Here is a 15122-nt window from a genome sequence, read left to right as displayed (position 1 = left end):
TATTCCTTGGGAAGCACAAGTCGTAAATGTGGACAGAAGCAAAGGATGCAACATCTACTCGAATGCCTTGTCCAAAAAGCAAGAATCTCTGCATAGGATATAGCCGAGTTCAACGAAAGAACAAAAGCTTTTGTGATGCCCTGGGCCACTGCCTTCTGACACACATTAGGAATTGAATTTTTCATGGAAGATAGAGATTTGACATGTCTAAAAGCAAGCAGCCTATGGCTAAAGGAAATTTGTACTACAGCTGATCGTCTTTCGTTGTTAGACAATCAAACCACTGCCAGAGTCGCTGCTGTGTTGAAGGCTGGTGATACAAACCTTGAGGAATTTAAAATCTTAACATTAACTGAAAGAAGAAGGGAACACTCCAGCCAAACATGCATGAACCAATTTTGAGAAGAGCGAGAATCAAAGCATTGTGTTTTTCATTGGGAGGCAAACTCTTGGAAGATATACTGGGTTGAAAGCTAGGTGAGGCTTAGCAATATCGGTGTTTAAGACACTAAAACATGAATAAAAACTACTGGGAGTGCCAAATCTCAGAGATTCTTCTGGTGCCTCCCAAGCAAAAGTATCACCACAAACAAACCGAATGTAAAGTACCGGTATGTATGACAGAAGGAAGAAAAAACTCAATGTAATACTTTACCACATACGGTTTATTTTATTCTGACGACAGCTCTTGAAGAGAGTCAGACAAAAACCTGCAGCTTCGAGCTATGAGCAACATTTTACTTGCTATTTATAAGTTTTTAAAAGCATCACGAGTTGCTCAGCGTATGGGATCTACGGACAAACAACTAGAAGTCTCTTTTAAAGGACACCTCTTGGGGATGAGGGTTTCTGCAAACTTTCACGCAGACGAGACAGTGTTCTTTTTTTCTTTTTTCAGTGAACCATAAGCCATGAAAATATATAAAAAATCATTTAGAAATAGTTAAAGGAAGAAGGTGCTGCTAACAGAATGATGTGGAGGACTGCAATCTGCACCGGCAACACCACTTGGGAATAAAGCCAACAACACCAAGCCGTAATAAAGCCAGAAGAAGGACATGATTGGATACATCGGGTTTACAGCCTATATGGAAAAATAAAATTGTGTGATCATCCAAAATACTATTAACCTGATTCATTTTAATACAGCTACATGTAAAATTCATATCCAAAAGAAAGAATGCCATCCTTAGGTTGATATTCAACTTTACCCCAAACAACTCACAGTCACAGTCTGATTTAACTTCCTCTTGTGGATTTCTTTAACCTTCCCTCGACACCACCTCTTTTCTTGGAAAGAGTAGAAAACACAGAAATGTCCACTACACCACTCCTTGCAGCAACTCTACGAAACACAGAAAGGGTTAGAAAAAAAGCTATATTGGTGAATTCCAACAAAAATATTCCTCATTTGAACAATACACCAAGTAGAGATAGTTCCTTTTTATGTTAAAAAAATCAATGATATCAAGCAGGTTTCATTCTACTTATGACTTTGAAATAACTGATACGGATTAAAAGAATTCTCACAACTATATAAATGAATAATACAACTATAAAATGACGTCAGTTTGCACTCAGCCATGAAAATATGTCACTGAAAAACATTCCATGACATATTCAATACTGGGCAGGAAAGTTGACGTCCTTACTTTCCCATCCATTTAGTGCTGCACACTAGGGAGAGTGCTTCATTTCTCTCACTTTGAAAAATTAAAAAAACGGTGACATTCAAGGTCAGTTTCAACTAAAAAATGTGGGGTTTACCTTACCACCACCTCTAGTCTACACTTCCTATATTTGATTTATCAAAATTGCTATAACTTAGAAACGTTAGAAGATAACCACATAATGTTTTGTACCGTAATAACTTTATTGTAACTACTGGATTTAGTTCACAAGCGCAATCCCAAGCTCAACAAACAGTTGTAAACTGGAGGAGCATCATTTCTGATCTACTTAAACTAATTTACATTTGCTTCTTGTTTCGTAACGTTGTGTGAATGAATTTCTAAATATTGTTACTGCTCGTTTGTCTTGTAACTTCACTTTGGTAAATGTCTCGCAACAGAATAGTCCTGGCAGCTTTTGCATCTACTTCTCAAATTGTTGCACTCAGCTTGTTAGTGTGCACATTAAGGTTATAACATTTTTACAACTTCATTTTCCTGAATTACAATTCCATGAAATTTTGTCTCAAAACAAAGAAAATAACTCTTTGTTTAGCGTAATTCTAAAAACGTCACTCCAGAAGCAAATATTCACTTTGCCTAATTTTGCTATACGTTTATCATCATCATCCAAGTTTGGTTGTCCCCACTGGTAGGGGTGACCAATCTCGTGCAGTTTTCTTGCAACCGCCTTCATTGCTATTCTACATCTCGTTCTGTCCAACGCATCTTCTTCCATCAATCCGACTTTGTCTGCCTCATTCTTCACCTGTTCTTTTTGGACGTCACCATTTCCTCTTCTCATCTACCTTCAAAGTCAATGCCTTTTGAAGAAAATTTGTATATGTGTCCAACTGTCCATCAAATTTAGTTACTATTTTCTAATAACCTGCACATCCTTTGCTGGAGATCGTCAGAAGGTTCTGAAAAATACGGAAAAATAATAAATTGGAAATACTTGAAACGATATTACACAATACACATTCTAACCTTAATATGTCTGCAAAAAAACCTCAGAGTTATTAAAAGGGCTATCACCAGTGGATGCTGCAAAAGCCTCAACTATAACGTCACTTAAAAAACAAGCTAATCTAAATAATAACATTTATGAAATCATAGAAAAGCAAAAATGAAATAAACCGCTAACGTAACCTGTAAAAATCAAAGTAAATTTATGTTATTTGAGTTTAAATTTGTTGCGATGACAATATTTACTCACCAGTTCAAAACGCTTGTTCAGAAGGTGGCTACAATCGACCTTTAGAATGGCCAGCTTTTTAGCAAGATAAAGGCCACAATCATTATGCTCATCCCAATTATAGGGCCGAGCATAACTGTAAATGGACCTTGATATAATAGGATCAACCCCCTGGTCCTTGGGTTTCCAATGACTTCTAAGAATTATGTGATGATTCAAGAGTTCAACCAAATTCTTAGTCATGTGCAAACCTTATGATACATTTGACCTGTCAATCAATAACCTGCACAGTCATTCGAAATCAATTCATTAGGCTACAACGTTTTAATACCATTGTAGTTCATGTTAAATGATATTTTCAACACTAAATATTCTTTCTAGCTACGTCATTGATTAGTAAGGCAAGAATAGTTCTTGAATTCCACCTTGCATTACTTGTTAGCAATTTTCTGGTATTGTTCCTCGTTGTCTATATGTCTGCTGGAACTTTACTAAGTTGTTAGCCTAGTCCAAATTATCCTTGTTTTTTTTTCACATTTAATACCTCCTTTCTGACATGAAAGGTAATTTTTCTGAAATAAGCATCAAGGTAAAATGGGTAATTCAGAACATTTGCCTTAAAACTAACCAAGGACTTGAGAGAATGGTAAGAAACTTATTGAGGTGTTAGTAAGGTACACTAGCAACAAACTAATTTTCGTCTTTTTCTTGCACTCCCAGCATGAACTTTGTGGGCATGGGTAGGTTTAAATATCTCCCACTCTGATGATGTGCAGACAGTGTAGTTGGATAGGTGGTTCCTGATGACTTGACCCAAGAGGCTGGAGGCATTGCATATTGCATAAGCTACTGGGTTTTGAAAAAACAGAACTTGAAATTGTTTGGTAAAAACTCTTCGTAGGTGCTTGGTGGACCCAGCACCGCACGGAGGTGGTTCTCAAGTTGGGTCCAAAGCGTGGCTAGCGAACAGGATGAACTGGAATTCGTATGAAATAAAGAGTTAAGCAAAAAGCTGGTTTAAACAAGATGTGCCTCAGAGTTTGGCGCTCTCGTGCTGTTCCTCTACTACATTGATGACTTGACCAATGACATGAAAATCTCAATATAAGTATTTTTGCGTTTTGTGGAAACAGCACTCAAACTTAAAAACTGCAGAAAGGGCATTACAGGCTCAACCGACTGGCACAAAGTGGAATATGTAAATCTTAGTCCCAAAGTCAGAATGTACATTCTTCTTCACCAATATTTATGAAGCAAGCAGAAGACCAACCCTTGAGCTAGAAGGCAACCCGCTTAAATACAACCCAACTCCAAAGTTTCTTGGTGTCACATATGACCGTCAACTCACTTTTACAGCTCAAACAAATATAGTTTGCAACAAGGTGAAATGGCCGACAGCAGCTGTGCGCAGATTGGAGTTATGATAAGGAAACTCTTCGAGCTACCAATCAGGAAGATCTGTAGTGGCACAGTGAGTAGAAACCTAGGCCTCGAAATATCTGGCGGTCATGACCTCCGGAATGACCTCGAATGTCTGCCGAAGCCGACTCATTGGTCGGTCATAAATGAGCGCCGCAAAATTCTTGACAAAAATAGAGCTAATGCAGCATAAGTATATTTTAAATTTGAATTGTTACAATTGTTTGTTTAACGCGAACAAATACGGAGCTGAAACAATAATAGTACAGGCAATTGCTTTAAAGATCACATTAGAGAGGCCTGGTTGACAAGCTGATGGTAAAAGTAGCCATTTTTACATCATTTCAACGCCTTGCAATGTTGCCTTAAAATAAAGTTGTCTGAACTTTTCGGCAGGATATGTATTCTAATTTTAACAATGAGGATTATTGCGTTACATTCATCGTTTGTTAAAAAAAAACGTCACAGAGAAGCAAGTCTCAGCTGGGTTCCGCACGTGCTAAGGCGAATGTGGCGACCTTATTAACTCTGATACTGATAGAAATAGGGCATCATCCTTGTGGGCTAACACTATTGAGTATTGAGTCACTAATGCGCATTTGTCTGGACGGTCCTGAGCTGGAGATTTACGACCCGCGCCGGCAGTAATCGCTTGGCACAACGATTCTATAACGCGAAAACCACGGAATAAGTGATCGTAGTTGCTTTTGTAATGAGGAAATTTGAATTGTTGTTTTCAATTGTGTTTATTGCATCATTACACGACTGTCATTAACGCACTGATTTATTTGCAAGCAATCTGCTCCAGTATACTTCAGGGTCGGCTAATTAAGCCATCAACCATTGCAGAGTTATTCTGTTGTAGAAAATCTTCTTCTACAAACACGACCACACAATACTGTAGTGTGATTTTGTGAAAAATCTACATGCAAAAAATATGTCCTGTTGAGATATTAAATGTCCGCTGAAAGGGCCAGTCCGGCATCACCTGCTTTACCGCCGGAAAAAAGTACAAATTTTGAGGCCTGGAAAGCCGTTCATAAGTAGCTGTAACTACGACATCGACATTCCAAGCACAGTTGTGACTGGTGGGGATGACCTGAGAACGAGGCTTATATGTCCTGTATTTCAGTTTATTGCAGTAAAAAGGAATGAACCATAAGAACGTAAAAGGAGGCTGACTGATTTGAGACCAAAATTAAGCCATGCATAGAACACACAGCGAAACTGCACAACAACGACGTGCACAATGCACACCAGAAACCAAACTTAAGATTAACAGTAATAATAGAAGTTATGCCCACCCAAAGTCATACTGGTATATTGATACAAAGAGCTGGTCGCTTTAGCTAAAGAAAAACCAGCTACAGATCTATCATAGAATATGCAGCATCAGCCTGGACAGTCTCCAATACAGTGCTACAAAAGCTAGATACAAGTCAATGATTTGTAGGTCGAGCAATTACTACACCACAAGAGACAATCTTGGCCAAAGCAAACCAACCAACAATTGCAAATGTGCTACCCAGCTAAATGTCATTGCGCTGGAGAAATCGTACCGAGTCGGTCAGAACAACCCACACCAATTAAATGCAAAAAGAAAAATATCTCAGCAAACAAAGAAAACAGGTTGGAGAAAAAGCAAAAGAAATATGGTCAACCATATTTGGAGAAACCAAAACACAATACTTACCGGAACTGCTCCCACCTTGGTTAGAGATCAAAAACCCAGTGTTCGAAATAGAAATAAAATGGCTGCAGAAGACCAAGAAAAGGCCATCAAAAGACTTAACAAGGATTGGGAGAAATATGACCAAACAATATACACCAAGGGTTCTTCATTAATACAAAATAGAAATAGTAGAGGGAGAGTTGTAGTCACAACAGGTCAGCTGACAGAGCTAACGGTAGTGTCAGCACCAGTTGTGTCAGTCAGACAATAAAAGGTCCTCCAATACAACACAAAAGTTTGCCAGAAATTTATAGTGAGAGAGAAGAATTGATCGCATTGAGGAACGACAACTGACTCATAAGGAACAAGTCATAATTGGCAGACTTCGCAGTAGCCATCATCCGAATCTCCGATACTGGCAACACAAGACTGGAAGATCAGAAGACCTGTTATGTCACAACTGCAAGAGTGGAGCAGAGACTGTCCACCATGTCCTGCTGGAGTGCCCAGTTATCCATTCGGCGATACGCAGCCTGTTGACTGCCCTGGAGATGATCGCAAATGAACCTCAAAGTCTTCACACCTTTTCTCCATCTTATTCTGGCCATTGCATTTTCTTCCTTCAGTCCGACATTGTTTGCATCGTTCACCTGTTTTTTGAATGTTCTTTTTGAATGTCCCATTTTCTCCTCTATCCACCTGTCCTTCATGGTGCCTTTCCAAGAAAACTTGCTTAATCCCTTCTTAGCGCATGCCCATACCGTCTTATTCTATTTGTCCTTGCAAGTTGGTCTATAGCAGTAATACCCTAACTTTTTCCATTCGCCTAACATTCAGAAGTTTCATACAGTGCTTGCGTACCACCCATAGGCGGCAGGCGCCAACTTTTCAAAAAACCTTGAGGGGCGAGAAAGGTGATGACGTCATAACCATAACGCTATTTTACTTTCTTAAAATAGTCTTTGATTAAGTTTACTATCTTGTTTATATTGACACCTTGGACGCATACCGAATTTATTAGAATCGCTGCTTGAAACGATTAGTTTTACGCATGCAGTACGCCTAGTCGTAAAATGTTTGATATTGTTAGCTCATAATTGGAACAGTTAGAAAACAAGCCGATTCATTTCCTTTTTGTGCTAGTGAATAACAAAGTTCAAGACAGTGAAGTTATCGAAATAAAACGCAAAAAATAATGATCTCAAGCAGAGTGGAAACCTGCTGTCAGTTTTATTAACCTCGTTTTGCTAATTACTTACCTTCAAAGCGTTAACAACGGCGAAGTGTTTTCTCTTCTGTTTATCGAAAGTCTTTAATCGAATACCGTATATACTCTAGTAGCCTATAGGTCAAGATGTTCGCAAGTAATTTTCACCTCAAAAAGACAGGTTCAACTTATACACGGGACAAGCTGTTGTTTCCAGCTCGGCAGTTTGTAAAATGAACGCATTTTGCCATGGCAAAATAATTGCCGACGTAGATTACGAATTGTGAAATGGCGTCGGCCGAAGTAAAAGTTTTGAATACGTTTATTTGCAATGATTCAAACTTCATTTTCAAATTTAATGATTTCTTGTCAATTCTAGACTTTAAGCACTTGTTGGACAATACGTAAAGCTCACGAGACAAAACAGCAGAAAGAGCTGTTTTAAGAGATCAATTTTTCTATTTTTGCGTGTAGGATATAATCGTTCTTATTATGTAACATTCCATGACCGTTGAAGTCGATGTCAAACCTTAGCGGCCGCATAAAACAGTGATGTCAGGTTGGCTAGGTGATAATGGCGGTAAGAGACGCCGTTAATGCAAGCAATATCTGCGACCAAGACCATTAAACACCTTTTGTTTCATGGGTTTTCGATTTAATTCTCACACATTGCGAACAAAACAATGTGTTCTGTTGAATCATAACACAGTGTTACACCAAAATGTCACTGGGGAGAGAAGCGCCATTTCTAGGTAATTTGGGGTCGCTGATCACGAATATGGCCATTAAAAGATGTTCCTGTGTACAATTTTTGCGAAAAATTGAATTTTTGTTTGATACACTAAACTGCACTTGGAAAAGCTGAAACGCAAGGTAATACCAGTGTATATGGGCCATTCTAACTGTGTAATGATGATTTTTTCCTGCAACGAAGACCTAGAAGCTGGACTCCCCACAACGTCTGTGCAGATTGTTCATCAAAGCCAGCTGCATGGAAAGTAGGACAGACGAGAAGTTTGTTTGACGTCCACTCCCCATGGGATGGCGTGAACCCTAATCATGCGACTGTTACTTTTGCCTCACGAAACTGCCCCAAGTATTGAATATGGCAAATCGGGCTGCCAATGAGTATCTTCATGTTCCCACTGCAATACGCCTTGTGCAGCATTATGCTGATGACCCTGACTTATCCATTTCTGTATATCCAGTGTCTGAACCGAGTGATAGTGACTCAAGCATTGCATCAGATTCTCATGCTTCCTTGTCTGACTGCTTTGAACCCAGACCACGATGCGACCACCACGAAATCTCATTACCAGAGTTCAACAATTTGATCAGAGCACTGAAGCTGTCAATGAGACATACAGAGTTACTTGCTTCACGGTTGCAACGGTGGAAACTTACAGATAAAGCTGTCACTGTTCGGGGTGTTCGTGAACGAGGAAAGGAGTTCATAGACTTTTTGATTGTAACAAGGGGATTGATGATGGGGTCCAGCTGACATTTTGCAATGATGCTGTGGGACTGATGGGTGATCTGGAAGGTCATCATGATTCAGAGGACTGGAGACTCTTCATCAACTCTTTTAAGGAAAGTCTCAAAGCAGTACTACAGTACTGCAGAATGGGAATAGAAAGCAATTAGTCCCTGTTGCATATTCTACAACAATGAAGGAGTCAACAGAAAGTATGAAAGCTATCTTGGAAGCCATCAAATATGATACATTCCAATGGTACCTATGTGGAGACTTCAAAGTGTTGAACATGCTGATGGGAATGCAATTGGGTTACACAAAGTATTGTTGTTTCTTATGTCTATAGGACAGTCGGGCCCGATAATACCACTACATTCAACAGGAATGGCCGGCTAGAGCATCATACAACCCTGGAGAGCACAATGTGGCCAACATTCCACTTGTTGATCCAAGAAGAATCCTTATGCCTCCTTTACATATCAAGCTAGGCTTTATAAAACTGTTCGTTGTTTCCCTGAAAACTGAGGCAGCAATTAATCAGTTGAATGCATTATTCCCAGCCCTGTCTAGTGCAATAGTTACAGCTGGAGTTTTTACTGGTCCAGATGTGAAAAAAATATTGGAAGATGAGTTGTTAGAGAGCTTGCTGAATGGGACTGAGAGAACTGCATGCATTAATCTAAAGGCAGTGGTGCACAACTTTCTGGGAAACCATAGAATAGCATTTTCATGCAGGTGAACGATTCCACCAAGATGTTGCAAGTATAGAGAGGCGATACAAGTGCAAGGATAGCCGGGCGATGTTGGCTGGATTTTGCTGGTTGAGGAAGAGAATCTGTACTGGTGAATACAAGCACAAAGCTTCAGAACAACACTTCTGAGTCTTGCCTTAACTGGATTTAGTCACAAGCGCTATTATATCTGACTACCACGTTTATTTAGCACAGTGCACCCTAAGTCTGGTTATATATATTATACAAAATAATACAATTTTTTTATTTTTTTAAAAACTCTTTTTCTCAAAAATGGTACACAGGAGCTCATTTTAATGATGAAATTCGCGTTCAGCATTGTCGACTTGACCATACAAGATGTATCTATTGCCAGTGACAAATTTTTTAGTCAAAATGTACACACTGTGTAATTGATCTCACAGGCCACAGCGGGAAAACCTCGTCGAAAAAAGCGCGTCTAATTTAGCTAGTTTACTTAATATTGCCGTGAATAGTTACGTGACTATTCCAGCAGCATAAGTTATTCTACGCTCTACTTTGAAATTTCCTCACCGTATGTCAATACTTAAATGAACCATCAAATGGTAGTGTCGGGAATAAGCTATTTGACTGATACATAGGAGAAGGAAATATCACCGATTTTCAGCTCAAAAGTAGGGGTTAGACTTATACACGAGATTGACCTAAACTCGAGTATATACGGTAGTGCAGGAGTGTATATAGATGAGTGTATGAGATTATATATTTTTAAATAATATACATCAATACAGTGCTTAGTGTAGGGATAGCTTATTGAAGCAAAACACGGATAACAGTTTTGAAAAATACATTTTTTCTTTAAGCTGTATTCACTTAATTGTTCGTTGTGTCTTAGTTTCAACTCGATAAAGTTTGCTAAAATCGATTTCATGTTTAAAGTCACAAAAAATCAAACGGGCGTTTGGATAACTCGTGAAATGAGAATAAACATTCAACCTCGCATTCGCTTTTTCGCTACCACGCGTTTTGACTTTGAGGTTGCTCCTCACGCGCAGGAAGATAAGCACTAAGCAGTGTGTGACTGTGAGCGTGCGCATCTCAGTAGTATTTCACGTTCCAGAAAAAGCCATGCGATCAGCTGCTGTTTTGCGGGCAAGAGCAACATAGACTGATTTTCGCTTTCGGCATTTTCTAAGTCCGTTTAAATGATCTAAATATCTTTCGCGAACTATTTTATTTCTGAAACACCACTTGTAATAGCCATTTTTTGTTGCCCCTCAACCATAAATTTACGGGGGGCGCCGCCCCCCCGGAAATCGGCGCGTATGGTACCACCTATATCCAGAAAATTTTAAAAATATACAATAAAATGCAAGAAAGCTTAGTGAATATCAGCACAGGGCTGCAAGACAAAAAAGATTGTTAATAAAAATAAACAAAATATGGGCTAATTAAGCTGTTTAGCGTAAACGAAAGATAATTTACTGAAACTCTTATCACTGCGTAATAGGGTGTTCCATTTCAAAAAAGTTTTTTTGTAATAGTGATTATGAGATGGGATTTTTGGTCAAACGAGGTATCCTTTTTAAATTTTTGACCAACTCCAATTTTTTGAGGTCCCACACCCCCTTGAAATATAGAGAAATACCCCCTTATTAGACATAAAAGTCAAATGTTTGAATGGTCATAACTTCTGGTTAGAATGTAATAAAACCATCATCTTTTCATTAATTCTGCATGATTTTTCATGCTAAACAAGATTACATGATTTTTAAAGTCGTAAAATAAAAATAAAATAATTTTTTAAAAATTGCAAAAAAATTAGATTTTGATATTTTTTTTGAAACAAAACTTGATAATGGCATTCACTACTTAGAAAATAATACAAAGAATTTCAATACACTCCACAGGCAACTTAGAAAATACAAGATAGGAAAACACAAAAGACTAACCAAAGTTAATGTAAAACATTCACGATAACGTAGCCTACTAAATTTTCGTATTAAACTTGTAACATGCTAAACCATAACTAAACATGCATTCTTATTGCATCATTGCAACCACATATTGGCGAATATCATTGTCAGTCTTTTCAATTGTATATCATCATCATTGGCATCTGTGCTATCCTTGACTCGTTTTTCGATGACACATCGTTTCAGCAGTCCAATGACTCTTTCATTGTTCATCTGACTGTTTTTGGACGATCTCCATGCAGCCGGTGTGCCCAATAAAAGACATGGAGAACACTGACTGGTGACATCATAAAATGAAATGAGTGTCTTTTTACCTGATAGCGCAAGCATTGACTCAGTTTTTTTGGTCTCTATTGGCTTTGTTGCAATCTTGCTGACGTTTTGTGGCCAAATTGGTGGTTCATCAGAATGAGATACCAGGGTGACATTTTTGGGGAAACCCACAAGCTTCCATTCCTTATAAAGCTTGGTATCGCATACTTTACAATAGCATGATCAGACGCTGCCATCAAATCTCTATTGGGAAGTGTAATGGCTGGTCCGTTTACAGCACTGGGGTGGAAAAAAATTGAAATAAACATTGGAGCATACACATCAACTATAAATTGGCTGATAGACAATCCAGCAAGTTAGGTGACATTGAGTGCAAATGGCCTAAAAAGTAGAATACGAAGATAGCCATTGGTCAAACAGCAAGTACATATTGTTTCAACTCATCAGAAATGTCCTGGAATGTTGCAGTTGTTGCACAACTTAGGACTAAGAGTAAAGCTTGGTCAGCTCTTATGAATTTGTTGCCTGGAGTTGATGTTGCTATCCTTCCCAAAGAAGATTTTTTTTGGTTTTCTCTGATGGCTTAATTAAAGTATCTCTGTAATTTTGTAGTTTATCAACCATTAAGTAATTTTTTGTTAGTTGGCTAATGAAATTAAACACAGCTCCATTACTTAAAAAGATCCGGTGATTTTGTATTGCCATCAATAGCTGTTATGACATCTCCTAACAGCAGCTCAATGCAATGATACAAATATTCAAGCGATATTACATCGTGGCCGTATTTCAGATTGCAATATTTCACGATTATCGTCACTATTCCTTTTTTTGAGCCTGTGTTAATTGCAGTACTGTCAGAAATTACACACAAGATATTTTGCATGTCATCGATTGCAACAAGCTTTATTTTATAGATGTAAAACTTGCCTCCCCCTAACACTTTCCTTTTCCCTGAACATTTCGAGGACAATGAAAAAGCAACCATATATAAAATTGGAAATAACAGCCACTGCCAGTCTTTCCCAATTGAATAGCTTTTTTCCATCGAAACAAAGCTGATGGATAACAACATTCCTCAATTTCAACAAACCATCATCAGTGATCTTCTTTCTATATGCAATGGCATTGCGATGCCATGTTGAATGACTTGTCATTGCTGATGGTGCTGATTGGAATAATAAGACTACCAGTATGCGTTACACAATTGTAACTGAGAATCCAAAGTCGGACTTGGTAGAGCTACGACTGCTACGTCTTGAGACAGTAAATCAATGTGTAACTCAGCTGGGCAGATAATGGAAATAGTAAGCGGCTGCTCACAGCGGGAAGAACCTATTTAACGAAGGGATTATAATCGAGTTTTCATTGGATGAATAGAAGGTGCACGTCCAACAGTGCAATGCCAGGATTTCGGTGTTATGCAATTGTAACATTAATTACGTGAAATACAGCAAAGAAGCGATAAACTTAGAGCAGTATATATCACTAGTGACTTGCAGTGTCACCTACGGCATAGCAACAGATGAAAGTGGGGGGTCGTTTTATCTGGCGAACGTACCTTAAATCACAGATTTTTGCTTGTAAAGTCAGGGGTTGTCTTATATGCCACGAAATACAGTATTGTAATTTTTTTTGAAAATTTGCAAAAAATTTTTTTTTTTTTAAATTACTCTAACACCTTAAAAACCATGTAATCTTGTTCAGCATGAAAAACCATGCAGAATTAATGAAAAGATGAGGGTTCTACTACATTCTAACCAGAACTTATGATCATACAAACATTTGAAATTTATGTCTAATAAGGGGGTATTTCTCTAAATTTCAAGGGGGTCGTGGGACCTCAAAAAGTTGGAATTGGTCAAAAATTTAAAAAGGATACTTCGTTTGACCAAAAATCCCATCTCATAATCACTATTACAAGCGTAAGTTCAAAAATTTTTGTCAAAATGGAACACCCTACTGCGTAAGTGGAAAGTCCAGAAAAATAGTTTGAGAACCGTTGACCTTAGTGTTGCATCATAAACACTTTAACTCTTCTCCAAATCAAATTAATCATGATACAATAATGTACAATGTGCTATCTGAAAGTTTGCGCAAAAGCTATAATTTTATCTTTTCTCAACGTAAGTGAGTTTCTCGCGCACCACCTGGAAGACTTCGAACCACGTACCACAGTTTGAGAATCACTGGTCTATAGTGTGCCTCATGTTATAGCATATCTATCAAATTTTCATTCTTTTTTAACTAAAACATTGCTCTTACTTTGCCCTTTCTGTTTTTCTCAAAAATTGATAGTTCACTCTACTGTTAAAAATAAATTTTTGTGTAGAAAGCATTGACCTACCAAGCCAAATAACAAATAGTTTATGAAAAAAGTTTTGGGCATAAGGATTGTAGTAAAACTTAAAATATACATTTATATGATACAATAGCTTTAGGTGAGAAGGAATTTTATAATACCACAAACAGATAACTGACAATAACTTAATGGGATTGAACATCCTTAATCAAAACAACTACAATACTCTAACAAAATAACATATTATAATAAATTCAAGTGTTTTCGAGAAGAACTCTTTGCCCTCATCAGGAAATTCCTGATATATGTAAATAAAAAACAAATAACTGTAAATAATGATAATAATAAATAACTGAATAACTGCAATACGCACTGAGCTAAGTACCTACACAACCGAAGAAAATATACCAAAGGTGTTAACATTTAGTTGTAATGTCTACTAGAGTGTAATTACAAGACAAGACTGGCAACAAAAGATAATCTGAGGAAGCAAATATGACATTAAGCAAATGTAATCTGACATGAGTTCAGTAAGAAAGATGCCTTTCCAGAAAATAACTGCTTGTTGAGATTAGATTTGCATGTGCCTCATTTGAAGTGCCTCTTGAATTTTGATTTCAAATTCTGATTGACAGTTTCGAATTATTATTAATATTATAGAATCACAAAGTAACCACACGATAGGCTACACTTTAATCAGAATAGGGTTTAAATTACCCATGCATGATTAGCTGGCATGCACCTACAAGTTCGCATGCCCTACAATCATCAAAATCTTTCCCCAGTTAATAAAACGTTCCAAGAATGCCAGCTTTGATACTTCACTAATAATCACAAAGACATTATCAGTATACTATATCATCTCAGTGGGAAACTACTTGCCTTCTTGTCTTGTTCAGTAATTTGTTTATGCAATTCCCTAGTAAGAGAATTGCTCAGGGCCCACTGGTTTTTATTTTGTACATGAAATGAAGCAGGTGATTCGCATTGTACAACCATGACATAACATGACGAAGATTGGAAGGAGGATTCCATTAGTTTTGCATTTCCAGTGAACATTCTGGTCGACTGTGTTGGTGATGCTTGTTTAATTGGGGTAGACTTTCCTTTTCCCTGCTCGGCATCTACAAATACATTTACAGTGAGTAGATGTTGCAAAACTGATCATTTTGTGTGTGTTTGACTTTACGGCAAAATGTATGTAGGAAGTAGGTGTTTGTT

At 37.8% G+C, this 15122-nt stretch overlaps 1 protein-coding gene across 1 annotated transcript in view; it reads right to left on the bottom strand.

The window, feature by feature from the left end:
* LOC145770231 (uncharacterized) overlaps positions 1-15122 on the bottom strand; it is an 80945-nt gene that overhangs the window by 27392 nt on the left and 38431 nt on the right. Inside the window, exons 5-6 of the mRNA XM_082581830.1 lie at positions 14784-15025; positions 1226-1345 (exon numbers count right to left, since the gene is read on the bottom strand). Coding sequence (XP_082437956.1) covers positions 1226-1345; positions 14784-15025 — 362 coding nt within the window. The remainder of the gene's footprint in view (positions 1-1225; positions 1346-14783; positions 15026-15122) is intronic.

This window comes from Aplidium turbinatum, chromosome 1 (assembly GCF_918807975.1).
Source record: "Aplidium turbinatum chromosome 1, kaAplTurb1.1, whole genome shotgun sequence".
Taxonomy (NCBI): domain Eukaryota; kingdom Metazoa; phylum Chordata; class Ascidiacea; order Aplousobranchia; family Polyclinidae; genus Aplidium; species Aplidium turbinatum.
This window is presented reverse-complemented; position numbering and strand designations above follow the sequence as displayed.